At 37.7% G+C, this 27,666-nt stretch overlaps 1 protein-coding gene across 4 annotated transcripts in view; it reads left to right on the top strand.

Annotated features, from left to right (window-relative positions):
• ctnnd2a (catenin (cadherin-associated protein), delta 2a) overlaps positions 1–25,934 on the top strand; it is a 341,772-nt gene extending 315,838 nt beyond the window's left edge. For 3 of the 4 annotated variants that reach the window (XM_073864207.1, XM_055181469.2, XM_073864205.1), the window contains 4 exons: positions 10,501–10,627; positions 20,280–20,411; positions 21,761–21,837; positions 24,120–25,934. In XM_073864207.1, the coding sequence (XP_073720308.1) occupies positions 10,501–10,627; positions 20,280–20,411; positions 21,761–21,837; positions 24,120–24,380 (597 nt within the window). In that variant the 3' untranslated portion in view covers positions 24,381–25,934. The remainder of the gene's footprint in view (positions 1–10,500; positions 10,628–20,279; positions 20,412–21,760; positions 21,838–24,119) is intronic. The other variant, XM_073864206.1, reaches the window with a different exon arrangement.
• The last annotated feature ends 1,732 nt before the right edge of the window (positions 25,935–27,666 follow it).

Here is a 27,666-nt window from a genome sequence, read left to right as displayed (position 1 = left end):
GAGATGGCCACGGATGCTCCATTGACCTTTAAAGATGGGAAAAGGCCACAAGTCGTGCGGATGAGTTCTGAAGTGTGTCTGTGGAAATTTCTTCCAAGTCTCTAAATCTTCCTTGAATTCGCTCGCCTCAGTCTGGAGTCACAATGCTTGATGCAGGGTTTAACATTTCTCTAATGATATGTAATTATGGATGTTTGGAAGTTTATCCCGCTGCGCTTGCCACCATCAAAACTAATGTTATTGCAAGCTCTAATTTCAAGCACATATACTATTAATTACCCTCTGTCTTTTTAAATATAAATGGTTGGAAAAATGAAGGTAGTGTACGCATTATAATAGCGGGGAATAATTAGATGGAACGGCAATTTCCATTATGTTAGTTGACTAAATGTCTATAAATATTATTGAATAAAAGACTGTACAGGTTCAGGGTGAACTGAGCTGAATAGCTGTGCTGTGTTCGCATGCCGCCTTGAGGCAGATTATCAAACAACGCTTAGGCTGACACAGAAAAATTGACACAGTCAAGGTCATAGAGGACAACCTGGTCTATAAATGCATCATATGAGGTGCTAAAGTCATTAAGTCCACAGTATTGCTTATTGTATACAGTGCTCGCATTGATTTTTGTTGTGGGACAAACTCCCACATGCATTCTAATGCAAAATGTAGCAGGCTTATGTTTTCTCTTAAAATACATTGCACCTGGATATTTATTTGGCTGAGAAATCAATCCCATAATGCAGTGCATCAAGCTTAGTAGAGAAATCTGTCTATGGTGGATATGAAGACGGAAGTTAAAAGGTACAAAAGCTGTCACAGGGCCGATACCCTTCCAAAAAGTACACCTTTGTATCTAAAATGTGCATATTGGAACCCCTAAGGTACATATTGCTACCAAATGTATAGATATCTGTGCTTAAATGGTACATATTAGGACCTTTATAAAGGGTACGGTTCCAGTGACAGCTTTTGTACTAAAATTTGAAACATGGCCCTTTCTGAGGTGCGGTCGGGTGCCGGGATGGTTTGTAGATTTTCAAACATCCCTCAGACTAACCCGCTTCCTCAGCCAGCCCAGCTGAGCCCTGGAAATGTCACGAGGGATTGTATTAAGCAAAGGGCAGCAAGAAAGAGATTGCTATTATTAACATTTGCAGAACCCCCCGTCTCTCATCTCATGAGTGCATAATGACAGTCGTTCCGTGCGGACGCGTTTTTCTTCCTCACTGTCGAAATGAAAGGTGTCAATTGGATGAGTCTGGCCACCTGAGGTGCGATTCTTCATGTTTTGGGTGGTGTGACAGACGGGCAAAGGAGAATAACGAAGACAGGGGGAGAAAAGGAAACAAGAAGTCTAGAAACCAGACACCTCCCTTGGCGATGAGCGATGGCCTGGTGCCCAGGAAACATCTGTGATCTTTTAGTTTTAATACTGCTAGGCTGTATGGAGGTAGTTTTATGTTATAGAAAAAATGTTTACTTAATATATTGTAAACATTTGTTTGAGTGATGGTGTTGGTAACAATATACAATAAGTTGGATTTGTTAACATTACTTAAACATTACTTTTATTTATTTTTTAACACCATCCAGCATCTATGGCTTTATACAGTACATAATAATACATTTCATCTGCACACAACTATTTATACACAAGTTGGGGAAGGACAATTTGGGATCTCCAATTCACATATCCTGCATGTCTCTGGACTGTGGGAGGAAACCAGAGTAGCCGAATCAAAAAAGTGAATTGGATTTGTATATATTATATATATATATTGTTCAATGCCTGCATGAAATTTATGACCCCACGCTAACACATGCAACATGCAAAAACATGCAAACTCCAAACAGAAAGACCACCCAAACCATTCAGCACTCGACCTTCTTGCTGTGAGGCAACAGTGCTATCCACTTCGCAACCCCTATATGTGCTAGCCTGACTAATACCAGACCAGTCTCATAAAGAATGAGATGTGGTCTGGGAACCACATGCTCATTTTCTTGTATTTGAGGTGTGGTTTACGAATGCCCAGAGCGGTTTATTGGGCGCTAGGAATGTCTAACAAATGCGTCTGTACGTAGCTCATAGCCAAACATTTCAATTATACCAGATGACGTATGTAGAGCGACATCAGTTCAAACATAAATGACTTTTATTGGTACGTGTGCACACAGCTGAAAGCTATGCAGCTAAACTGGTAGATGTATATTGATATTGAAAAGCAACACAATTTAGTGGCACTGTGACAACCACAGTACAGGCATAATGACAATATGACATTAATAAATACCACTTACCATTTATAAGTTAATTGTACTTTGTCTACGACGATGCCTAGCAGGGCGGTCCTATAAAACTCAGTCTTGCCATATCCAAACATCCTTCTTGGATATGAAATTGTTTAACGCCAAAAGTTGCTCTTTTTTAAAATAAACTTGCGTTCAAAACTACTTCGAACACTATCTAAGGCTGCATTGAATAGTAACTTTGCATCTGCTGCCGTGTTGGATAAACAAAACTGCTTCGGGGTGTCGCATAGTCGTCATCATCATCTTGCTGCCCCTTCCCCGTTCTGTGATTGGTTACCTATTTCAGGGGCAAAAAAGTCCATAGTTTCCATGCTAGACTTGCAGCGTGAATAAATTTGTGCAAGGCAGCATGGGGAGGCCCAGGCTATATATGTGCTGTAATAATGAATAAATTCATGTAAAGTTCAATTAATTGCAAAAAAATCTAGATACAAATTATGACTTTGGAAAAAAGTTTTGAATTTTGATTAGGTGTGTGTCTCTTATAAGCCCAAAAGGCTTCGGTTTGATTTAGATGGTGCAACCTAGATTTAGACTAAGATTAAGTGATAAGTTCTAGCCTGAGAGAAGACAGAAGTTGCTTATGCATTGATCTTAAGCCGGAAGGTTCACTCATGTTATGCTGAGAGGCGTTACGTTCAGTCTGGCAGTCTCCCGAGATCCAATTCCACAGTCACCCCCTCTCTACCAAGAAGTATCAGGGTAGGCAATTGCCTCAAAGACCCACGGGATCCAACACAGCAAGAGTTCGCTCCTGGCTCCTTCCGCCTCTGGGAGTATAATAATGAGTCTTTGCCAATGGGTTGCTTCACACACTGGAGTTTATTCTTTGTGAGCAAATGTTAAGCAGCATTATTGAGGAATCATAGGTGGGCAGGTTGCCATAACTGACTCATCTCCTCGTAGTCTGAACGAAGTCCTGTGGTGAAACTGCCTTCGCTTACTCCTTTAGTCAAAAACATTATATTCTGTCAGTCCTGATAAGAAAAGAATGAAGCTGTGATACATAATGAACACATAATTAAAGTCTTTATTAACCGAATTGAAGCTCACTCTTCTCTGAAAGTATTGTTTTCAAATGACTGAGCACATCTGACTTCAAAAGAGCTATAAATCCTTCCAGGTGTCTTTTATCTCACAGCCAACCTAATCGCCCGTTACACAAAAGCGGAAAGGTAAAAATCTTTTGGGAAGCTAAATGTTGTAAAAAAGCACAAGTTAAAGCAAATGACAAAGATCCCGAATGAAAAGGCCTTTAGCCGACAGGCGACAAGTGCCATTTTTCTCGTTTTTAGCTCTTCTTCACACCCCTTGGAGCTTTCGAAAACCTGTCCAATGTCATTATTTGCAACAGGCACAATCGTTGTGGAGCACTGGCGGATTTCTGACATGTTGGAAAAGTGGGGCAGCTTTGAACTGCACAGAGTCTGAGAAACCATCCCTTTGATCTCATCCTCACCTCAGCTACAAAAGAAACGTCACGGAGGGGCAAGTGAGATGTCAGGGGTCGTGTTCGTCCTTCCTGTTAGAAAACTTCTTGTGCTTGGAATATGATATTTTTCTTGTCAGTCATCGTATCAATATCAGTCGCATTTTAGCACTGAATTCTTGTATTGACTGTATCGAGATCGCTCAGACTTGATCAGATAGTCTTATTTTTGCTTTTGTTTGCTTTGTTTTGTGTTTTTTTGCTGATGCACATCTCTGTTGTAGCGTAGATGTCTACACGATGCAGCCGAATGAATATTTTGACCTTTTATTCAGTGAATAATTCCACTAATAATCTGATACACGCTCATGATACCGTATCACAACCTCGTACAGCCAATGTAAACAACTCAGTCATTTTAATGAGCTGAGTACCATCACATTTGATAATGACAATTTTAACTCATTCCCCGCCAGCCTTTTTTTAAGTTGCCCGCCAGCATTTGTGTGATTTTCACAAGTTTCACAAAATACCTTCCAGGAAAATTTTCTTCTATAAATATATAAACATACAAATATATCAAATGAAAAAAACGGGAAAATGGGGGAAAAAAAACTTTTCATCCTATCTTTATTTGTTCTCTTTTTATAACCTCTTAAATATGGGTAGGTTTCTTCAAAAATACTCAATTTTCAGCAAAAAGCCGAAATAATTGTGTTTTGTAAGAGATCAGATTCAGAATGATTATCAAAACATACACAGAGTTTAAATTTTAAGTTTTTGTTTCAGTTTTTTTATAAATTAGGTAAGTGGTTCTTTGCTCGTAATCATAGAAGAACCATTTTTGAAGCCATATAGCACCATTAAAGCACCTGCATAGCACTTGTGTAGAACCATATAGTGCTATTTAGAACCATATGTTGTGCTTCACCGGTGCTATACAGTATAGCACTAAAAATGGTTCTTCTATGATTACCAGCAAATGACCACTTTTAGTGCTATTTAGCACCGTTTATCCATCTAGTGGATAAAAGCGGAATTACAGATTACCATAAAAACTCGTCAGGAAAGCGTCATTGACAGGGAAATGTCAATGGCGGGGAAAGAGGTAAGGTGTACCAGTCAATTTTAACCTCTCGACGCGCACTAGCTCGGGGGCGGATGTCAGTTTTTTTAACGCTGCTAACAATATCTATATAGCCTACTGTCTACAAACAATAATAATATTAACATTACTATACATTGTTTAAAAGGTCTATGGGTTTAGCATCAGTGTATGGTCTCTCTTTTGAGATACAGATGTTCTAGCATCATAAATATAGTATTTTGTTACAGAAGTCCAGATGACAACATGCAAAATATAAACGGGACTCCTTACCTTTGTGTTGATATAACGATCGCGAGTCGAATCCAGTCTGTTTCAGATGTGTGAATAAGCCATGAAATCCCTCCAATAAAATACATCCAATGACCATTTTTGTCCACAAATGCATATAATTGGTGAAATATAGATATATTGTCCATTGTTTACATCAGATTTCACATGAACGTCTTGTAATAGAATATAATATAGAATCTGAGGAATATTAACATCGTAACACTTGTATATGAAATTACACTCGCGTTCAAACATTGTCTCTACAATAGGCGGGAGTATAATACATAATATCCAAACAGAGCTGTCAAATATCATGATGTCATCTGACTCGCTCGTTCCTACAATGACTTCATGGAAAATATTGATAGACAGAACGTGTAGCCAATTAGATAACAAATCCAACAATCTTTGTGTGACATTTAATTTTCTGGTCTGGAAACGGCATTTTATACGCTTACATAAGGATAAATAATATTAAGAACGAACGTGTAAACAAAAGACTCATTTTTGGGCCTATTGACCTCAATTGTGAAACATAACTTTTTCAAACTTGTGGCTTTGGCATCACTGCATTTCTAGGTTTCACACACATATTTATCACTTAAGATTTTTTGTATCAAAAAAGATGTTATGCAAAAACATTTTATTACAATGTACTTTAGCCTCTCTAACTTTTTTAACTTTTTTTTAAACCTGGAAAATGAAGCTCAAAGTGTCTTCTTTCTAATGATACCACAGTTATGCTTATACTCTAAATAGTTCAGTAAAAACAGCCCTTTTAGTGAAAGTAGGTCTTTTCATGGTTTGGGCCAGAGTGGGGGTGCTTTTCAAGAGGTTAAGATGAAACTATCTCACTTGAATTTTTTGTGATGTACTTATAGACTGTATTAAATATGGACATATTGTCTGTGACATCACCTGTAGGCTTCTCACAAGCATTTTTAAAGCCCGAAGTAGGCTGAGCCATTTTAGCAGCGCGTCACTGTACTCATGGATAACCGAATGGGGCGGAACATGGGCGGAGCTGATGTGCCTGTATGCTGAAACTATGCCTGCCTATGTCGACAGTAATGACAGCTGCGGTGATTCACCTGTCACTCAATTGACCTATGGCTAAGCCACGCCCCCTCCACTCACTCGGACAAACAATCAACATTCGGTGACAGGCGCTATGGCAGCTGTCACAGTAGGAGACATTTCACAGAAGAAAATTGATGATTTTTGGAGACAGAAAGACTGTATATCATCTCGAAGTCACCAAAAGGGCCTTAACTATGCATTGCAGGGTTATATTAATAATTTTATTGTTGAGAAGTTTGATGAAAAGCTTCAGTATACGTCTCCAGTACAAGCCTTTTTAACATCTTTACCAAGAGTAAGTTACCTCTCTGTTAGTTTGGTGCTACAGTATTTACATGAATCATTCAGCACAACATTACTATTACAAATAACATTTGTTATCTCAGTTGTTTACAGACACGTTAATGAAGCTAAGTGACTTGATGTACAACGCAGCAAGAAGCTAACGTTAACATTTTCTAATTACAGGCTAACGTTACGTTAGAGATCTTAAATATAACGTTCAAATACGTTGTTGACTTTAGAACAGATATAGACATCCTTGTTTAATTTATACACTTTTAGTTGGTGTTGTTGTCTACCGCATAACTGAATCCAGAGAAGACACTTAACGTTAGCTTGGTTGAGATGTGGCTTGGGAAAGGGTTAAAAATACACACCATCGCCCAGCCTTTCGGGATACCTGCTGTTGGAGTTGCATGTACCCCATGCACACCGTTTAACAATTTTAAACTTAAAATTACAAGAAAAAAACATAAAAATGAATGAAATCTGACTAACTGCAATGCATTTCAGTGGACGTTGTGGAATGTTCGAGTGTATTGGGTTGCTATGCGCACTGTGACTGGCTCATCGTGTTTGGGGGCGTCGCTTAGCCATTGGTCAATTGGCCACGCCCTTTGTTATGCAGAACTTTAAGGCTAAAAGGGATAAATTCGCTTTTAAGACCAAAAACACTTTTTGTACCAGGCAATCAACATATTTATTTCTGCTGTGAATTTAGGCATTTTAACATAGGGAGTCTATGGGATTGACTCTCTTTTGGAGCCAGTCTCTAGTCGATGAGTAACTTAACCTGCAAGTCGATTAAGTGCAGTTTAAGGTACTTCCGTGTTGGCTTCACGAGAGAAACCGGAAGGTTGCCCCTTGAATGTACTGCATCACTCGTTCTGTTTCTCTCTCTCCGAGCTTTGATCTCTTAGCACACTCAGCAGACCCGTTGATTCATGGGTTGGCTGATGTGTCACAAGGCCAGTGGCCGATGGCTTTAGTTTATCTCCTCCATCAGCTTTTCAGGTTGTCTCAGTCACACATCAAACAGCTTTCCTCCAAAGCCACTGACTCTAGATCAGTTGTTAATCGATTTCTGTACCTCTATTCGTTCATTGATTTCTGTAATGACTCCACACAAGAAGGCCCTAAACAAGACTGACAGAATAACAGTGGGCTAATGTAGCATACATAGATCTTGAAAAAAGCGCGTTGCGTTCGCGGACACTATGCTGTATATCAAAGGTTAGGGTTTGCTGTGTTTAAGACAAATAGTCAAATAAACATGTTTGTGTCTTTTCTATGCAGATTCCAAAACTAATATAAACGTAGACACCACTGCCAGAAGCCAGAAAAATAGACGTTTTATTTTATTCTCATTTGTGGGAAATAAGGTTGTCAGTTTTGTACCTTTCTCCATGATTTGCTCAGTGGTTGGAATGTGCTCTGCATTTTTTATCATCTCACAGTCTTGTTGAACAGCGTTCGGTTGCGATAGTTCACAAGGCCCCGGTTATTATCAGAAGAATATAATGATCATGTCTGATGTAATGACATGTTGACCTTTTGTAGTGATTTTTTAGAAGATAGAATAATCTATCATGTCCACATTATCTGTCCAGGCTTTACAGATGAAATGTGGACTGTCATTATTTTAAATTAGCAGTATTTGTAAAAAGTCTCTTTCGGTTTGATCACATTTTGATACGTAACCTTTCTGTCTCTGATAAATAAAGTCTTTGTTTTAGACATCTTCATTTGCCAATCCACTCATCATACGTACCTCTGCCTACATTTCTGCAAAAGCTAAAATACATTGCTCCTGATATTTATTTCAATGGATGTTCACTAGAGCCTTATTTTTTTATTTTTTACATGTTTTGCTCATTAAATGTGCTCATTTTCCAGCTCCCCTACAGTTAAACATTTGATTTTTACCGTCTTGGAATCCATTCAGCCGATCTCCGGGTCCGGCGCCACCACTTCCAGCACAGCCAAGCACAATCCACCGAATCTGACCAGACCATTAGCATCACGCTAAAAATAACCGAAGAGTTCGGATATTTTTCCTATTTAAAATTTGACCCTTCTGAAGTTACATCGTGTACAAAGACCGACGGAAAATTAAAAGTTGCAATTTTCTAGGCAGATATGTCAGATGGAATTCAGTCATGTGACCTTTTACGTCATGCCGCCATCTTGAGGACCTACTGAGACAAGCATTGGCTAGCTTGCTACGTTTTACGGATTTCCTGCTATTGAAAGTTACTAAGGGGACTATTTTTAAGCAGTGCACAACATCACTACGCCTCCCGCAGCCATGTTACAGCAGCAATGTCCTTGATTATTACGCCAGAATGAGAGTATAGTTCATAGCCATATTTGCCTAGAAAATCGCAACTTTTAATTTTCTGTCGGTCTTAGTACAAGATGTAACTACAAAAGAGTCCAGTTTTAAATACGAAAAATTTTGAAACTCTTTGGTTATTTTTGAGTGCGATGCTAATGGTCTAATCAGATTCAATGGATTATGCTAAGCTATGCTAAAAGTGGTAGTGCCAGACCCAGAGATCAGCTGAATGGATTCCAAAACTGTAAAAATCTAATGAGCATATTTTCAAAAATAGTGGAGTGTCCCTTTAGTTACAGTTGCCTTTGTTAAGTAGATTTGTGCCGCTTGGTACTTATTTATACGCACAACATGCCTAAGTGTCTAACTGTGTCCTTCAGTTTAATTTTAATAAAACACAGCCGACTAAAACAAACACTAAATCATTCATCACTTTCCCCAGACTATGCTTCCTGTAAACAACGCAATCAATATTGACAGTCACGACATCGTTTATGATGTGAACTGAAGAATATACTCCAATAATGGTCAAGTTTATTTGCTTTGTGACCTTGAATGAACCCACATCAAAGCAGGAAGAAAAAACAAGTGCTTCCAGTGCCTCTAGTGGACACTCCAGCTGAAAGATGCAGTGATATGTAGGAGAAGCAACGCATTTTAGATGATACATCTCAAATGTCAACCCATTCTCACTTCCCAAGGCGTCAAAATCTGAAGCATGTTCAAACGCTTCAGCGTCGGTATGAAGACGCGAAGGGTGCCCCTGTGCGTCACTGTGTGGACGGGGTGGGAGCTCCGTTGCTTTCATGCTAATCCCTCAGCGTCGGATATAGACGAGGGGGAGTCCCGGAGGGTGATGCCTTCACATTGTGCGAAGATCGGCAGGATCATGCCGCTTCTGGACGGTAACTACTCAATTTTTGTTCCAAATTTTTAACCATTGTCGCTTGGGGTTGGGGTTAGAATGACTTTCTGTTACATAAAATTACATCCTAACCCAAACCCAACTCTAACCCTAACCTCAAGCGACAATGGTTTAAAAATCAGAAGACAAAAAGTATAAACAAACTGACATCCAAACCCCAACTCTAACCCCAACCCCAAGCGACAATCACCTTCCGGGATTCCCTTTCGTCTATATCCAACGCTGAGGGATAAGCATGAAAGCAACGGAGTTCCCATTTCGTCGATATAGTGACGCATAGGGGCACCCTTTGCGTCTTCATACTGACCCTGAAAGCGTTTGAACATGCTTCAGATTTTGACGCCTTGGGAAGTGAGAATGTGTTGCAAATGTATACGTAGTGTAGGTGTTTGCAATGGCAGGATGTTTTATCAGATTTGTTATGTTAAATTTATGCTACTGTTACACAAAACAAGTGAGTTGATGAATTGTACAGCATTTTATGCACAAATGTCTCATTCTGCACTGGCCCATATGAAATACAACCTAACACTATTTGACCCAAACACAGCATTTTGAGCGTGTGATGTACTTTAACCTTTTTTGTTTCGTTTAACTGTTAAGTGGGAATGAAAATACCTGTTTTTTAACCTGAGGCAACTTGTGTTGAGTTTGAACAGTAAAAGCATTTGTTTCACTTAAATACTTTATATTGCACCTCCTCCATCTCACTTACACACTGTTAAAATGTCTGTTTCTTTTTTTAACTCCAGGACGGCTATTCGCAGTATCACTTTGTCGGCTCTGCCTCAACAATAGAGAGAGACAGACAGAGACCGTACTCATCCTCACGCACTCCATCAGTATCCCCTGTCCGGACATCACCCAACAACCGATCAGGTGTGTATACGTTAACATTTGAAGAGCTCAGATGCAAAATCCACTAAACGCCACCCTTAAAAATGAAATAATGTTGAATGCTCTCTGCCCGTATTATACATCAAATACTTTCGCTTCAAATTCGCTTAATCTCAGACTCCATTCAGGCCATTCAGATATACCAGTTTGTTGGCAGAATCCGAAATCCGGAATTTTTAGCGAAGTCCCCAAAGTGCATGGAAGAAGAATGTGATACAATTGTGGATCACATTCAAACTTGTGTCACTGTGAGTACTTTGACCTGAATACAACTCGAAATGTGGCAGCCACATGCATCATAGCTCCCCTAATGTGTGGTTAATTTTTTGTAATTTTACCCTATACATTTTAACTTTACACATTTGCAATGTTTCTTCGTGTCCAGAGAAGTGTTTTTTTAGAAGTAGGGTTTTTGCAGAAAAAAGGTTTCATGTACTTAGAAGGTTTTGCATCTGAGCTCTTTATTTCCCATCGAGCTGAAATATAACTGGATTCGATGGTGTGCTGTCCGTGGTGCTGAAGTGTCCCTATTGGTTGAGTTCATATTAAAGTCTTCCAGTTTTTTAGTCCAAAATATATAGAACAACAACAGAAAGAACCTTAAGGAGGTGAGGCAACACTCCCTGAAGTGTTTTGTCTTTAACCCTGATTAAACTGATACAATACTGTTAAACTGATAGGGATTCCTCAGTGAATCTTGGGAATTAACTTGGGTTAATGATCCGCACTGCTGTCGGGGTTAGTGGATTCATGGCCAGCTGGCTGTAACTATAATACCCTTTCCGGTGGACTTAGCATTTTGCTGAAGCAGAAAAGTATTTTTCCCACCGTAAGCTACTGTGAGGGTCCCTAGAAGAGGCAGTTAAGCACTAGTAGAGAGAATATTAGGGCTAATGGCTCTTTGAATGGCTAGAATGTAAATAGAGTAAAGGAATGAGTTTCTTTCCCCAGCAGGTTTTGCACTGAATATTGCATTGCACGGACCAGTTGGTTATCATGGTTGTCTCAATATGTAATAAGTTAAATTTCTTTAGCCGTGGTGCTCAGAGACAGTGTGTAGAGCAGTACTGTTAAATTAATTGATTTAGTGACTGCTTGTTGTTTTTCTCAGTTAAATCTCAGAATTTTTCTGTCAGCCACTTGCCTACAATTGGTTTCCTGCTGTTCTGTCGTCTGTAGGGTTTTTCGAAAATACACTGCAGCATGTTTGTAAAAAACTGCGAGCTGTAGATATTTGCAAGAGATCAAAGCGCACAGTTAGACAGACAAAAGAAGTGGAAAGCATTGTCTTGCAAGTGTAGTGAAGAGCCACTGAGCTTCTCAGCGTATAGCATCAGAATATGACACCAGGGCTCTTGTTTCTCAAACTTAATTAACTTTCTCTCAGATACAGGTGAGACCAGAGCCAAAACAGCCAAGACGTAATGAGAATACATATATTTAAAAAACATCACAACTTTAATATATCTGTATATAATCTCTAATATTCTGTATATAATCTCTAATATCTCTTATATCTGATACCTAATCACTCTGATACCTTTTCTTTAAAAATACACCCAGAACAGCCTTTAACTGAGAGTGATTAACACAGAAAGTAAAATATCTATGGATCAAATGGATAACACTTTATCATGTTGGTGTCTCTACTGGTAAGACTCAACTGAAGGCATTTAAAGGGACACTCCACTTTTTTAAAAATATGCTAATTTTCCAGCTCCCCTAGAGTTAAACATTAGATTTTTACCATTTTGGAATCCATTCAGCTGATCTCCGGGTCTGGTGGTTACAGTTTTAGCATAGCTTAGCATAATCTATTGAATCTGATTAGACCATTAGCATCGTGCTCAAAAATAACCAAAGAGTTTCAATATTTTTTCTATTTAAAACTTGACTCTTCTGTAGCTACATTGTGTACTAAGATCAATGGAAAATTAAAAGATGTGATTTTCTAGGGAGATATGGCTAGGAACTATAGATGGATTTCAGTCATGTGACCTTTTACGTCATGCCGCCATCTTGAGGACCTACTGAGACAAGCATTGGCTAGCTTGCTACGATTTACGAATTTCTTATATTTTACTGTCTATGATTCTTATGGAATGGCTACGAAAGACAACATGTCGCACCTCGACTGTCATGAAAAGAAACGCTACTTTAAAAAAATATATATATCTTGGTTAGGGTGTGATGCTTACTCGATCCCTGATGCGTTCTTCCAGCCGCTGTCCGCTGCTACCGATCTACCACTATTTTTACAACATAAGAATGCGCGGCACAACATGAAACTTTGCTCGAAGTATCACCTGGATCTCTACACATGAACGCGAGCATTGAGAACATTATTTGTGTACACAGAGTTTACTAAAAAGAAAGGTTTTGAACAACTGACTTTGGCTGTTATAGTGTCCGCTCGTCATCTCTGCCAGACGTAAATAATCGCTTTCCGATTGCGAATGAATGAATCTTATATAAGGCTCCTTTTTCAACTAGAAGGTCAATATTGTTTGTCACTTGCGACAAAACAATGAATTATCCGTGCATTTATATGGAACTATGCTTTAGGAGCTGTCCATCTTTACTTTACTCCCTCTTTACGTCGTATTCGGAGATCGATACATTTTGACTGGCAAGATGGCGGTGAGCGGAAGCCAAATCATCCAAAGTCAGCTGCTCAAAACCTTCTTTTTAGTAAACTCTGTGTACACAAACAATGTTCTCAATGCTTGAGTTCACGTGTAGAGCAAGGTATCATGTTGTGTCAAGCCTTTTTAGTGTTGTAAAAATAGCGATTTTGATGCTCACAACATATTGAAGGCATAGCTTCTAGTTCTTTTGCGACCACTTCAGGTACTCAAAATGGCGGAAGGCAAGTGAGTGACGTCAGCTTAAACCATCTATACTCTCATTCCGGCATAATGATCAAGAACTTTGATGCCGTAACATGGTGATATTACATAGTGCCCAAAAATAGTCCCCTGCTATTGAAAGATACTAAGGGGATTATTTTCAGGCGCTGCGTAATATCAATGCGCAAACTAATCAGATTTTAATGGATTGTGCTAAGCTATGAAAAATCAAGTCGGAAGGGATTAAGAGTGAGAAAATAATGACATTTCTCATTGTTGGCTGAACTGTTTCCTTCGAAAATCATAATCATAAAACTTTCTTCCTCAAAAGTTATGTTGAGATGATTTACATCATCAAGATACTTAAAAAATACAGAAATCTCCTAGATATAATGAGAGAGAAGATATTAAATAGGCATGATATTTCAATTCCAGTCTACCCACTTGAAGCGGAGGAGCAAGAACCACATGAAACCCGGCGTGTGATTTACTACTGTCTGTTGACCTCACATTAAGACTATACAGAGATAAATGTGTTTCAGATGCTGGAGCTCAGATAAGTTAGAGCTCTGTATAATCATTAAGTCCATATTAAGGATATTGGCAAAACCATCAGTACAGAGTAGTAATGTGTTTACACACTTTGCATAACACATTTATGCCCAGTTTGCTAATTTCTTGTAATTTATTTGTGTGTCGAGGAGATTATGGTTTCAACGCTGCTAGACAAGGCCTCCAGATGTGCTTTAATGGGGTGCCAGTCCCTAGCACACAACAGACAGCTACATCTGAAGAGTTTGGTTCCAAAACGCAATAAATCCATTTTGACAAATTTCGGTAAAAACGTGTTTTCTATACCAAGAAAGTGACAAGATGAAAACCACTATTTTCTGTTACAAACTTTCACATAGCATCTTTAGGTTATAAAAACATAAAAAAATCAAATCCATAACTTGATTTTCAAAGATTTATTATAAAAACGGATTATTTTTTCCACAAAATGCAATAAATCCATGACAAGTTTTTATTAAAAATGCTATAAATCTATTGAATCAATCGCCTATATAAATGTGCATTCATCTTTGCCATGTTATATTCATTTAGTTGACTAGTTGTACACACTAATTAAAAATATAAACATTATTGTCATTAATCAAAACACTTACTTTGTGATATTAAGAAGTCATCGGTTATACTGACGTCCTCGCTTAACGTTTTTCAAAGCGATCAGCTGTAAAATGTTTTGGTCCTGCTCGATTTTCGTTGACTTTGAGTAAAATTATGGAAAGTTTTTCATAAGATCCACTGGGGTCAATGTGTTAGCATGACAGTAACTTGATGCTGTCAGCCCGGCCAAACAAGCACCGGTCTCCCGAGTTCCTCTGCGTAAATTATTACATGTTGATGGCTTACGTTTCTTTCCCGTCACAGAAAACCACCACAGGTTTATCAATGCTATTAAAGTATTATTTTGTTTTTGTTTGTTTGTTGATCACGAAGTACAAAGTAGATGAGGAAAACTAGGATTCCGTGTACTCAGCGCGCCGCCATTCTTTGTTTACATTGCGTGAGGTGCGCTGTAATCTGTGGAGTGGAGTTATGGCATTCTGTAGAAAAGGGGGAGTGGCGTTTATTGCATTTTGGGAAAAAAAGGGAGAAAAGATGACAGAATAACACTGCGGAAATTGGATTTTGCATAAAATTAAGAATTTACTTTATAATACTGACCTGATATAATACTGATTCTGGCAGTAACTCATTTTTTTCAAAAATGGCGTTTATTGCGTTTTGGAACCAAACTCTTCATCTGTTCATGGATATGATATTAATAATACAGTTAAGTTCTTAAAGGGACACTCCACTTTTTTTGGAAAATATGCTCATTTTCCAGCTCCCATAGAGTTAAACATTTGATTTTTATTGTTTTGGAATCCATTCAGCTGATCTACGGGGCGGGCGGTACCACTTTTAGCATAGCTTAGCATAATCCATTAAATCTGATTAGACCATTAGCATCACGCTCAAAAATAAAACAAAGAGTTTCACTATTTTTCCTATTTAAAACTTGACTCTTCTGTAGTTACATCTTGTACTAAGACCGATGGAAAATTTTAATTTGTGATAAAATTTGGAAAACTATACTCTCATTCTGGCGTAATAATCAAGGACTTTGCTGCTGTAACATGGCTGCAGCAGGCGAAATGATATTACGCAGCGCCTAAAAGGTAGTCCCCTTGGTAACCTTCAATAGTTAGTCTTAGTACACGATGTAACTACAGAAGAGTCAAGTTTTAAATAGGAAAAATAGTGAAACTCTTTGGTTTTGAGCGTGATGGTAATGGTCTAATCAGATTTAATGGATTATGCTAAGCTATGCTAAAAGTGCTGGCGCCGGACCCAGAGATCGGCTGAATGGATTACAAAACTGTAGAAATCAAATGTTTAACTCTAGGGGAGTTGGAAAAGGAGCACGTTTTCAAAAAAGTGGAGTGTCCCTTTAATGTTTAAATCGAAGGATTAGATCAGATTTACCTTTATTTGTTAGCAAGCACATTGTCAGAAAAAATGCTCCCTAACTGTCACTAGGACAGTACCCTTTCAAAAAGTACACCTTTACACCTAAATATTTCATATAAGTACCTCAGAATTATAAATTGATAGCAAAGAGTGCATATTAGTACCTTAAAGAGCACCTATTGTCCAATTCACTTTTTTACATTTCCTTAATATAATTTCCGATGGCGCGAGTTGTCGTCTCCAACGTAAATCTTTTTTCTTGGACTACAACGAACACACTGATTGTAGGCAAGAGTTTACTTCCTGGAATTGGTGATGTAGACAAAACCGACATTATCATAATTCCTCCCGCTTCGGACTCACAGCCTGTAAGTTAACTCCTGTTAGCATTGCATTGTGACCGAATCCTTCAAACATGGTAAGGAGCGTCACATTTCCGGCTGACGTCAGAGGTATTCAGGCCAATAACAATGTACCGATTAGCTGGCGAATCAGGGACACAGAGCTTTTCAAATCCGTGCGTTTCAGGAAAAGAGTGAAATCTGGAGCTACAAAGCTGTACGGTATGTGGAAAATATGTTTTTTTAACCATAAACCACGCAAACACATTGTATTATACCAAATACACAAAATAACGTTGTTTTTTAGCAATGAAATAGGTGCGCTTTAAAGGTAGATATGTCAATACCTAAATATATTAGGACTTTTTTAAAGGGTGCTGCCCCAGTCACAGCTTGGGACCATTTTTCTGAATCACAAAATACTAAAGAGCAAGTTTTGGCTTTTTATGTCAAAGTTATCCAAGGTCATGCTGATCCCAAAGGGACGCACAACTAATAAACTGATTAAACCTTATTAATAGAGTGAATGCAATAGATCAATGCTGATTTTCTTTAAACCGGCTTGTTTTTCTGAGAATCACCATTCGTGAGATTTATGGAAACATGTCAACAGGGCCTTGAAGTTCTCCAAGTTTATTGATACGAATGAGAAGCTACAGCCAGAGCTCCTCATTATTTAAGACGGATGATCAGTTGCGTGCATATTTTTGCAGAATGATGCATTGTCGAGGAACAGTGATTAGATTAAGCATCATATCAAGGCAGTTTAGAGGAGAATAAAGTACTTGCCGTTATAATCTGATTATGGGTTTGAAATAATTACCATGCTAATGTTTCTCTTGGCCATTGTGGGTAGAGTAGTGCTCAGAGCGATTATGTGTTTTATTGCTGGAAATTGGAGTGTGTGTTAAAGGGTGCGTGTGTATTTGAACGGATATATTTGATTTTGTGTCTTATGGTCAGGGTTGATCTGTAATAGGTGCGTGCGTGTTTATGTGGGTGTGTTTAAATCCTTCTGCGCTGGTGAAAGGGTATTGCATGCCTGTGAGCCCTTGAGCAGCTGTGTGCTTTGGAGATAGCGCTGCTCCACACTGTCCAGGTTGCCAAGCTTTATCCGACCAGGCTGGAGGGAGGCCGGAAGAGGAGTGGTACTGATCCGGTTAGAGAGGCCGGAAGGGGATTTTTAGGCACAGGAGGAGGACACGTTCTTGTGACCTTCATGGTGCTCTTCAGAAGTGCCTGGGACAAAATACATAACCGGGTCAAATTGCCTGAATATAAATCACATTATATGCTTTAGATAATTTAAGAATAGTGCTTTTATAATGAGTTTGTAAGTAGCAATTGGGAAAACCTGTATTATAGTTGCTCTGTAGGTAGGCTAAGCTCGCTAAGACAAAAACAAACAGTTACCAAAACCTTTAACTAACAAAGTTGTACTGCGCCACAGGCACAAATTTAAACATAAGAGCTTTGCTTGTTGTATGTAAAACGTGTTAAAAAATAATTTTGCCAAGTTTCAGATAAGAATTTTGTGTTTCTACAGAATATAAAAGTGCTGCACAATGTGACCCATTCAAAGCCAGATGATATTAAGGGCCCTATTTTAAGCTCACGGTCTAAATGGGCGTGTCCAATGCGACTTTTGCTAATTTAACAACGAGAATAATGGTTTGTGGTCCAGGCGCGCGGTCGAAAAGGGTTGTTCATATTCTCCTAATGAGTAATTGGTGTGTTTCGGGTGTAACGTGCAATAAACTAATGAGAGTCTTATCTCTTATCATCCCCTTTAAAAGCCAGTTGCGCTGGCGCAATGTCTAATCCCTATTTAGATGACGGACTTTGTAAACTGAAAAACTAAGAGGAGGAAGAAGACCCCCAGTTTAAGAAAAAAATTTTTTTTTTAAATGTGTTGTTTTCATTTTTATTGAAATTAAATTTTTTTTGATTAAAACCTTTTTCTTTCAGTCATGGAAGTAAAAATAGCAGGCTTTTAATTGCTGTAAATGTTTGATATCTTACATAATCATTGTAATCTCATAAAATAATTAGCAAATATGCAAGAAAAGGTTTGTACTCTAAAAATACAAACAAGAGATAAAGGATTTACAAACGTGCGGAGAGTCAGACAGCGCCATGGCAAAGCATTGCTTAAAATGTTTCTCATCTCACCATATCCACAGGTACAGAGTCATCATATACAATAAATCCGTACAGTAGCATTTTAAAAACATTTAAAAATAGATGCATTTGTTTCAAGCAAACCATTTATTTACTTACCAGGCTGCAGGTGAAGCAGCTCTTTACTCCTTCTAACGTCTCATAATTAGTCCTCATTTATGTCCAAGAGACTCAATAATAATCTTTTACATTTTAATCCTTTAATCTTTTATATTTAAAAGCTTTTTTGTGCTGCTGCGCATTCATGTATGTGATAAGTAAACCTGCGTTGTCGTCCCATTTATAGGCGCATATTACTACTGCGCTCTTTAAATAACAAAAACAATATTGCGCCATTGACTTTAGACTTTAGAGCAGGTTTTTGTTGGTCAATGGCGTCAATTTTAGTTGCCTCAAAATAGCAACGCGCCAACAATGCGCCTGAATACACCTTGTTTCCAGACCAGACCGTGGGCGCAAAATTGGGCGCAAATGCATTAGCTATTCAAACAATGTGGGGCTAAACGTGAAAATAATAATTGCGCTGGTTTGAAACTAGCAAAAGACAATTGCGCTGCATTGCACCGGGTGTATGATAGAGCCCATTATGTTTAAATAGTTATGAGGGGTCGAATGAGATCTCGCTGTGAGCGGGGCTAAGCAGCAGGTCGCCACAAACCCAAAAAACAATGTTTGTGCTGTGCGTCTAGTTAGATCAAAAACTCCCGAGCTGCAACACCTGGTTACAACACAGAAAATATATAAATCTTTTATCTTTATTTATGTGTGATTTCATAGACCTTTCTATTATGACGGAGCATCCGAAGGCAAATATGGTAATGAACGAGTTATTGTCCATGTAAAGCTTTCTCATAACTCGGGAGAGCTTGGTAGATTGAAGCTGGCTGTTTCATGACCTGCTGGAAGTAGCCTTCATGCTGACATGTTAAACAGCACTAATGATAAATAATGATCGACACCTCACTGTGTCCAGCCTCATGCAAGGCAGAAAACAAAGAACAAAGACAGTACAAAATAGAGAGAGTATACATCCTAATACAATAATTATGCTATTTTTGTACTTTACCCGGCTGGTTTTTGAAGGCATTGATGCATGGAAAGGTAATAATTTGTACCATTTAGGTATAGGTATGTATACATTTGGTACCAATATGTGTCTACAACTGCTTTGGTTCTAATATGTACCTTTGAGCTACTAATATGAAAAGTGCTAATATGCACTTTTTGGTGCCAGTATGCTACAGTAGGGACTATTTTTGGCCATTTTTTTCTGACAGTGTATGATACAATACATAGTTGCTGTAAAAATGAAGTGGTTGAAAAGACTTTTCATCTTTTCATTTTCTTTTTATTATGACTTCATTTTTACAAAGAAATAAGTATTGAGTAGTTAATATTGAATTGCTTTTGAGACTGTAAATTAAAAAGCCTGTGTTCTTGTGGACATGCAAAAGTCATCTCACGATGGCAAGTACACCCAAGTATGCCATTTATGACAGAACCATTATGGTGTTTTGGAACCACTTTGTGCCTTTTGAACAAATACTGCAGAGTCATTGAGTGATTCGGCAGCGGTCTTAGGTTTCAGACACAGGCAGATAAAATAGACATAATAGAGATATTGAAAATCCAAATGAGGACTGTCAAACAGAGGAACAGACAAAAGCAGCTAAAAAGTGTGACATGTTGTCAGTTTGTCTCCAGATGCTCAGTAAGAATGGTGTTTTGTGATGATTTGATTTGCAGTCAGCGCCCCTGCCTCACCCAGAGAGATGATCAGCCTCAAGGACAGGAAGAACGACTACGACTCCACTGGAACCAACGCCAGTTACCATGGAAACAAAGGAGAGCACACTTCCAGAAAAGACTCAATGGCAGGTAGGTCTAACTTTCCGAAGGGAAGATGAGGAACAGAGGAAGACGAATTTCTGGAACCCGAATAAGGGAAAAAGATAACGCTCTGCACCATTAAATATGAAAATAGACTGTGAGAAATGTTTAATATATTTTGGATAGTCACAATAATTTTGTGATGCAAATTAAGCAATACAATATAACAATGTACTATTTATTTTGCTATAAGCTTTCCTACAGACTGTGTTATTTAATACATTTTGTTTTGTGATCCTCACGTGTTTTTTTTTTTTTTAAATGCCAGCCAGCACCAGCATTTTTTATGATTTTCACAAAAGTTTAATGCCTTCCAGAAAATTTTCTTTTATAAAAATATAAACATACAATATATCAAATGAAAGAACATAACCTCTGCTTTCAAAAAAAAAAAAAAAACATACAAAAAAATGTTAAATCACATCTTCATTTGTTTTCTTTTTATCACCTCTCGAATGTGGGTAGGTTTCTTCAAAAATATAACATTTTGAGCAATTTTGTACAAGACTTTTGTTAGAGATCAGATTCAGAACGATGATCAAAACATACAGAGTTTTAACTGTTTTTGAATCAGTGGATGCTTCAGTGTTTTATAAGTTGGGTAAGAGTGCCACATAGTGGATTATAGCGGAAATATACATTGCCGTAAAAACTCATCATTGGCAGGGAAGCGTTTCTCTGGTGGGGAAGGAGTTAATGTGTAAATTTAATTTAACTTTTGTAGGAAAGTAAAGTTAGCACATTATAATTCCAAGAATCTGATTAGTCATTTTATATTGATATAAATAAATGTTAAAAATAATTTATTTATTTATTTATTTATTTATAGAGCACATTTAAAACAACAGATGTTGTACCCAAAGTGCTGTACAAAAGATAAATTCAAATAAAAACTAGACATTATAGACGGTTTCAGCAGTAACAACATAAACAAGCGGCTGTCGCGGTCCGCACATAACTTCCAGTAAACTCCGCTAAGAATAAATAACAACAAAGTACTTTAAATGTTGTTTATTTATATAACAAGCAAAAAACAACAACACATAGATTACCTAGGAAACCAAAACATTTGTTATTTTTGACGAGGCATTTCTTCAACAGATCAGTTTAGCAACTAGTCAGACCATTAAAAAAACGAAACCGGAAGTAAAGTTCGGATCCAGACGTGTATCACAAAAATAAATAAAAATATAAAAATAAAATATTTAAAATATTATAATTTTTTTTAAATATTTAACAAACAAACAAACTATTATTATTATTATTATTATTATAAAAGACTTTTATGGTTAATTAATGGTTTCATGAAACATCCTCTTCTCACTTTCATCCCACAGTTCAAACCTCATGTGGGACATCCACGTTGTTCCGGAACTCGTACGAAACTTCAAATGAAGAGATCAAACACAACCAGGTGAGCAATGAATAAATCTAACCAGGGTCAAGCAGGGACTGCAGTTCTGAGATCATATGTGAAATCTGTATCTGCTATGCTGGAAGGTTCATAAAATTCAGATTTTGACATTTACGTTCGTTGTTGATTGAACTCTACGTGAGGGTAACTCATTAGCAAATGTTTTTAGTGAAAGACAGCTGTCTATTTTGCAGTCTGGAATAGTGTTTGCAAACAAAAGGCTGAACATTTTTTCGCTCTTGCAAACCCCCGTCAGATGTTGTTTATTTGACTGGAGGATCTGTCAGGCAATGCTAATGAATAGCAACTACCTCTTCGAAATGCTTTTGGATTTACCTGTACACTATCTGATACTTCTTGAAGAGCCGCATAATGGCTTTGATATACTATACTGCCTAGCTATAAAGTTTACGGGGTTGTTTGAGAAAGTTTGCCAGATGTCCCTGGCACACCACGGATCTACACCGTATGTTGACTCAGTCAACAGTAATGCTTTCCCAGACAAGCAGCTGCAAGGAGGCCGGGTATTAATAAGTCTGGCTTGCACATGAAGATTTCTTCTCTGTAGCTGGATAGCATTCAGATCTGAGTCTTTTTCAAATAGTAACATCTCATTTTCTGCCTTGAATCACTCTGTAATCGAAGGAAGCTTTGAAGAGCAATAAAAAGTGAATTTCAGCTTTTACTCCTACTCATATTCTTTCAAAACCTGGTGTTTACATTTTAGTGGCATCTAGTGGTGAGATTGCAATTGGCAGCTTACCCCTCAATTTCTAAACGCATATGATAGCCGCCACAGGACAAACATGTCGTCGTCTGAGACAACGTAGTGACAAAATGTGCTCTGTAGAACAGTTTGTCTGTTTAGGGCTACTGTAGAAACATGACGGCGACTTTCATGTAAGTGTTGTGTATGGAGATAAAAACGGCTCATTTTAAGTTAATAAAACAATATAGTTTATTATGTAAAGGTCATTAAACACCACTGATAATATAGTTATTTTTATATGTTGCATTTCTGGCAAGCGATCCTTCTAAAAGCTACACAATGCACCTTTAAAGGATTAGTCAATTTTCCTAAAAAAAATCCAGAAAATTTACTCACCACCATGTCATCCAAAATGTTGATGTCTTTCTTTGTTCAGTCGAGAAGAAATTATGTTTTTAGAGGAAAACATTCCAGGATTTTTCTCATTTTAATGGACTTTAATGGACCCCAACACTTAACAGTTTCAATGCAGTTTAAAATTGAAGGACTCTATACGATCTCAAACGAGGTATAAGGGTCTTATCTAGCGAAACAATTGTAATTTTTGACAAGAAAATAAAAAATATGCACTTTTAACCACAACTTCTCGTCTATCTCCGGTCCTGTGACGCGCCAGCACGACCTCACGCAATACGTCATCACGTCAAGAGGTCACAGATGACATATGCGAAACTACACCCCAGTGTTTAAAAGTGTGGAGAAAGAGGACCGTTCCGACGTTGTTGTATGTGGAATGATACTAATTAATGTCTTTGTGTCAGTTTATTGTTTAAAACGGTCCGCATATACTGGTATGTAAAACGTGACCTTTCCACGGCATTACGCAACTACGTGAGGTCGCGCTGGCGCGTCACAGGACCGGAGATAGATGAGAAGTTGTGGTTTAAAAGTGCATCTTTTTTATTTTTCTTGTCAAAAATGACAATCGTTTCGCTAGATAAGACCTTTATGCCTCGTTTAGGATAGTTTAGAGTCATTTAAAACTCAGTTGAAACTGCAATTTTAAACTTCATTAAAACTGTTACGTGTTGGGGTCCATTAAAGTCCATTAAAATTAGAAAAATCCTGGAATGTTTTCCTCAAAAAACATAATTTCTTCTCAAATAAAGACATCAACAAATTTGAATGACATGGTGGTGGTAAATTATCTGGATTTTTTAAAGAAAATTGACTAATCCTTTAAGGTGATCTGTTTCATCCTATTAAAGTAACTTTAAGTTTACAGGCTTTAAGAAATCTACCTAAATGTATCAAAGTAAGTTATGTGACGGCTGTATACCAAGTCTTCTAAAGCCATACAGCAGCGATCACATTAAAGGAGTTGTCTACCCATGAACTACCCATGAAAGAGAGTAAACAGCAAGATTTTTATTTTTGTGTGAACTTACAAACTCATATTTTTCCATGTCGGATCCCTCTGCCTCTGATTATCCAGTGTCATTATTCAGATTCCTCCGATTTAATATATCTTAAATATCAGATGGTTGATTAACCCAATTCTTGTTTGTCCAAGGTCCCGGCGCCACCCCCACCACAAGAGCCCGTACACACAGACTACGATGCATATCCCATCTACCAAAACTCCACTAGGAACTTTGAGGAGCCATTTTTCGAAGACCAAGTCCATCGCCCCCCTCCTGCCACTGATGTGAATATGCACCTGGGACTCAAGTCCACCGGGAATTACGTGGACTTCTATTCTGCTGCCCGTCCCTATAGTGAACTCAACTACGAAACGAGTCACTACCCCGCTTCTCCGGACTCTTGGGTTTAGGACTTCACGACCCCGGATAGGAGGTGGAGGCGGGCACGCAGAGTGGACAGGATACTGCATGTGCATGATTATCACGAAACATTTCTCAGCAAGTTTTGTTCGTTTAAGTTGGTTTCACAGTGAATAGAAGAATTGAGCAGAGAGAGAGAAAAGAAGGCCTTGAGAAAAAAAAGAGAGAGAGGAGAGAACGTACTGTATAAGAGATGAGAGAAGGCACATACTTTAAAGGAACCAAAAGCTAACCTTTGGAGTAGAGAGTGGGTTCGTACTGAAAGGTTTTTGAAAAGTGTAGGTAATAAAAGAGATTGCACAAGTATAGCATTTGGAAGGAGAGCTACGTAAGTACAAGAAAATGTTATTAACAAGAGCTACGGAAACAGCTTTTCACGGTTCTTTTCATTCATTTGACGTCATGCTGGATCAAAAGATCTTGATTAGTAAAGAAGATATCTTTTATCCTCTATTTTTGCTTTTTTTATTTGACCTTTTTTAATTTCTTGATGTAAAGTATTTGGTGTACATTAAAGAAATGCATTACATAAGTGCATTGTGTAAAAATGACACGGACCACCCGGTTCTTCCCGTGGCTATCGTTTTACAGTTCAAAGAAAAAAAGAAAAAAAATACCTGGGGAGGTGAATCAACCATTCACGTTCCCCTGCTGAAATGCAAATACTTTTAAAGCGCAAGGATGCATATGCTAGTGTTGTTGAAAATGTGAAGATGTGTGTGGCAACTAAAGCAGAACAAAAGCAGAAACCAGAGCATCATTCCACACTCCTTGTCAATGAAGTGCTTTCTCACTGCCTAAAAAAAGATGTAGTTTTTAGACTTTTCTTTTATTTTTTGATTTTAACTTAAATCTGATTTTTTTTACCCAGTGTGAAAAAATAAGACAATTTGTCATCCATATTTGCAGAGAAAGAGTCTGTTTTAGACCGAGTTTTCTGTGCTACGATATGATAACTAACATAGTGCCAAATTTTTAAATCTGTCAGCACTGGAGACATTTTTAAGTTCCTATAACTAGTTATTTCTTCTTTGTACCTGCTTTTTTGTTCACAAGTGTGTTTTACTTGAATTATGCTACGTCTAAAAAACACTGGAATACCGGGAGGGGAAATCTTTGCAAGACTAATTCCCTCCAAAGATGTACAAACCTGTCTCTCAGTGTTAGTTGAGTGTGTGCTGTATGTCGCTCAGTGTTTGAGCTTTCGTTTCTGACAGGTGACTTCTACTGTTTGATTTGACATAAGGTAATGCTACACTGAAATGTTAATAGAGAATGATAAATATATAAATATGAATATAAATATAGATCTATATAATTTTTATGTGCAGATGTCAGTGTCTGAAAGCAACCAATCAGAAAAAGACTTGTACAAATCGATTCTGTTTACCTTCATGTTCCAACAGAGAAAAGAAAAATGAAGCTTGAAATGTTGAACTGGTCCCAGTTGTGTTGTTACCAAGCTACGTAGAAAATCACGCTGGATTTGGAAGATGTTCTGATGTCAGAACAATAAATTACTCTTTGCGATTTACAGCTGTTTTATTTACTGACATTCATTGACATTTTTTATTTATCATTTTATGTTAAAGGGGACATTTTATAAGATTTTTTAAGATATTAAATAAATCTTTGGTGTCCCCAGAGTATGCATGTGAAGTTCAAGCTCAAAATACTATATAGATAATTTATTATAGGATGTTAAAATGGCCATTTTGTAGGTGTGAGCAAAAATGTGCTGTTTATGTGTCCTTTTAAATGCAAATGAGCTGATCTCTGCACTAAATGGCAGTGCCGTGATTGTATAGTGCAGCTTAAGGGGCGGTATTATCCCCTTCTGACATCACAAGGGGAGCAAAATTTCAATGACCTATTTTTTCACATGCTTGCAGAGAATGGTTAACCAAAACTAAGTTACTGGGTTGATCTTTTTCACATTTTCTAAGTTGATAAAACCACTGGGGACCAAATTATACACTGCAAAAAATGGCTTTCAAGAAAAAATTTACTTAGTATTTTTGTCTTGTTTTTAGTAAAAATATCTAAAAATTCTTAAGTTGAGATGCTTTTTCTTGATGAGCAAAACGACCCAAGAAAATAATTTAGTATAATAGTTTTAAGACCAAAAATATCAAATTTTAGTGATTTTGTGCATAAGACAAGCAAAAAAATCTGCCAATGGGGTAAGCAAAAATTTTTTGAAAATTTTTCTTAAACACTAAATTAAAGAAAAAACAGCCTACACCATTGGCAGATTTTTTTTTTTGCTTGTTTTATGCACAAAATCACTTAAATTTTACATTTATGGTCTAAAAACTAGACTTATTGTCTTGGGTCGTTTTGCTCATCAAGAAAATACAACTTAATTTAAGAATTTTAAGATATTTTTACTGAAAACAAGTAAAAAATTTTCTTGAAAGTTATTTTTTGCAGTGTAGCACTTAAAATGGAAAAAGTCAAATTTTCATGATATGCCCCCTTTAAATCTGCAGTTTTGTATACATTGCATGTGTATTTTAGTGAGCTGCTAAACTTCTGGATATTCACGCAACAAACTTTGAGATGTTCCTGGGTCAGCGTAGTTTGTTGACCCTAGATTTCTGCTCAAAACCCTACACTGCAAAAAATGGCTTTCTTACTGTCTTGTTTTCAGTAAAAATAACAAAAAATTCTTAAAGGTGCAGTGTGTAAATTTTAGCCGCATCTAGTGGTAAGGTTGCGTATTGCAAACAACAGCTCAGTCCACTGCTCACCCCTCGCTTTTGAAACGCATAGAGAAGCTACGGTAGCCGCCACCAGACAACCTAGCAAATAAAATTGTCCGTTAAGGGCTTCTGTAGAAACATGGCGGCACAAAATGGCGACTTCCACGTAAGGGGACCCCTGGGGTATTTGATAAAAATGTCTCATTCTAAGGTAATAAAAACATAACGGGTCATTATAAAAAGGTCTTTATAGACCCCTGATAATATAATATTGTATATTATACAACAGTTCTTTCTGGTTCTCGAATCTGATTGGCTAAGAGCTATGCGATATTGTGCTGATATCGGCACTGTAACCGCTTCACCTTTCGTATCATTCCGCCACCTAGTGAATGGAGGTCCTAAGCAGGCTCATCTCTGAATGGAAAAACACAGACGCGCTGTTTGAATCACTCTCCGTGTGTCTCATTAGTTTACTAGCTCATAAATCAGTCTGTGAATCCCCAATCGGAAGTTATTATTCCTTCAAAGATCAGCGCTCTTGGATGTTACGTTAAAGTTAATGGGAGAA

This window comes from Misgurnus anguillicaudatus, chromosome 25, assembly GCF_027580225.2.
Source record: "Misgurnus anguillicaudatus chromosome 25, ASM2758022v2, whole genome shotgun sequence".
Classification (NCBI taxonomy): Eukaryota; Metazoa; Chordata; class Actinopteri; order Cypriniformes; family Cobitidae; genus Misgurnus; species Misgurnus anguillicaudatus.
The sequence above is the reverse complement of the archived record's forward strand: the minus strand, read 5'-3'. Positions and strand labels throughout refer to the sequence as shown.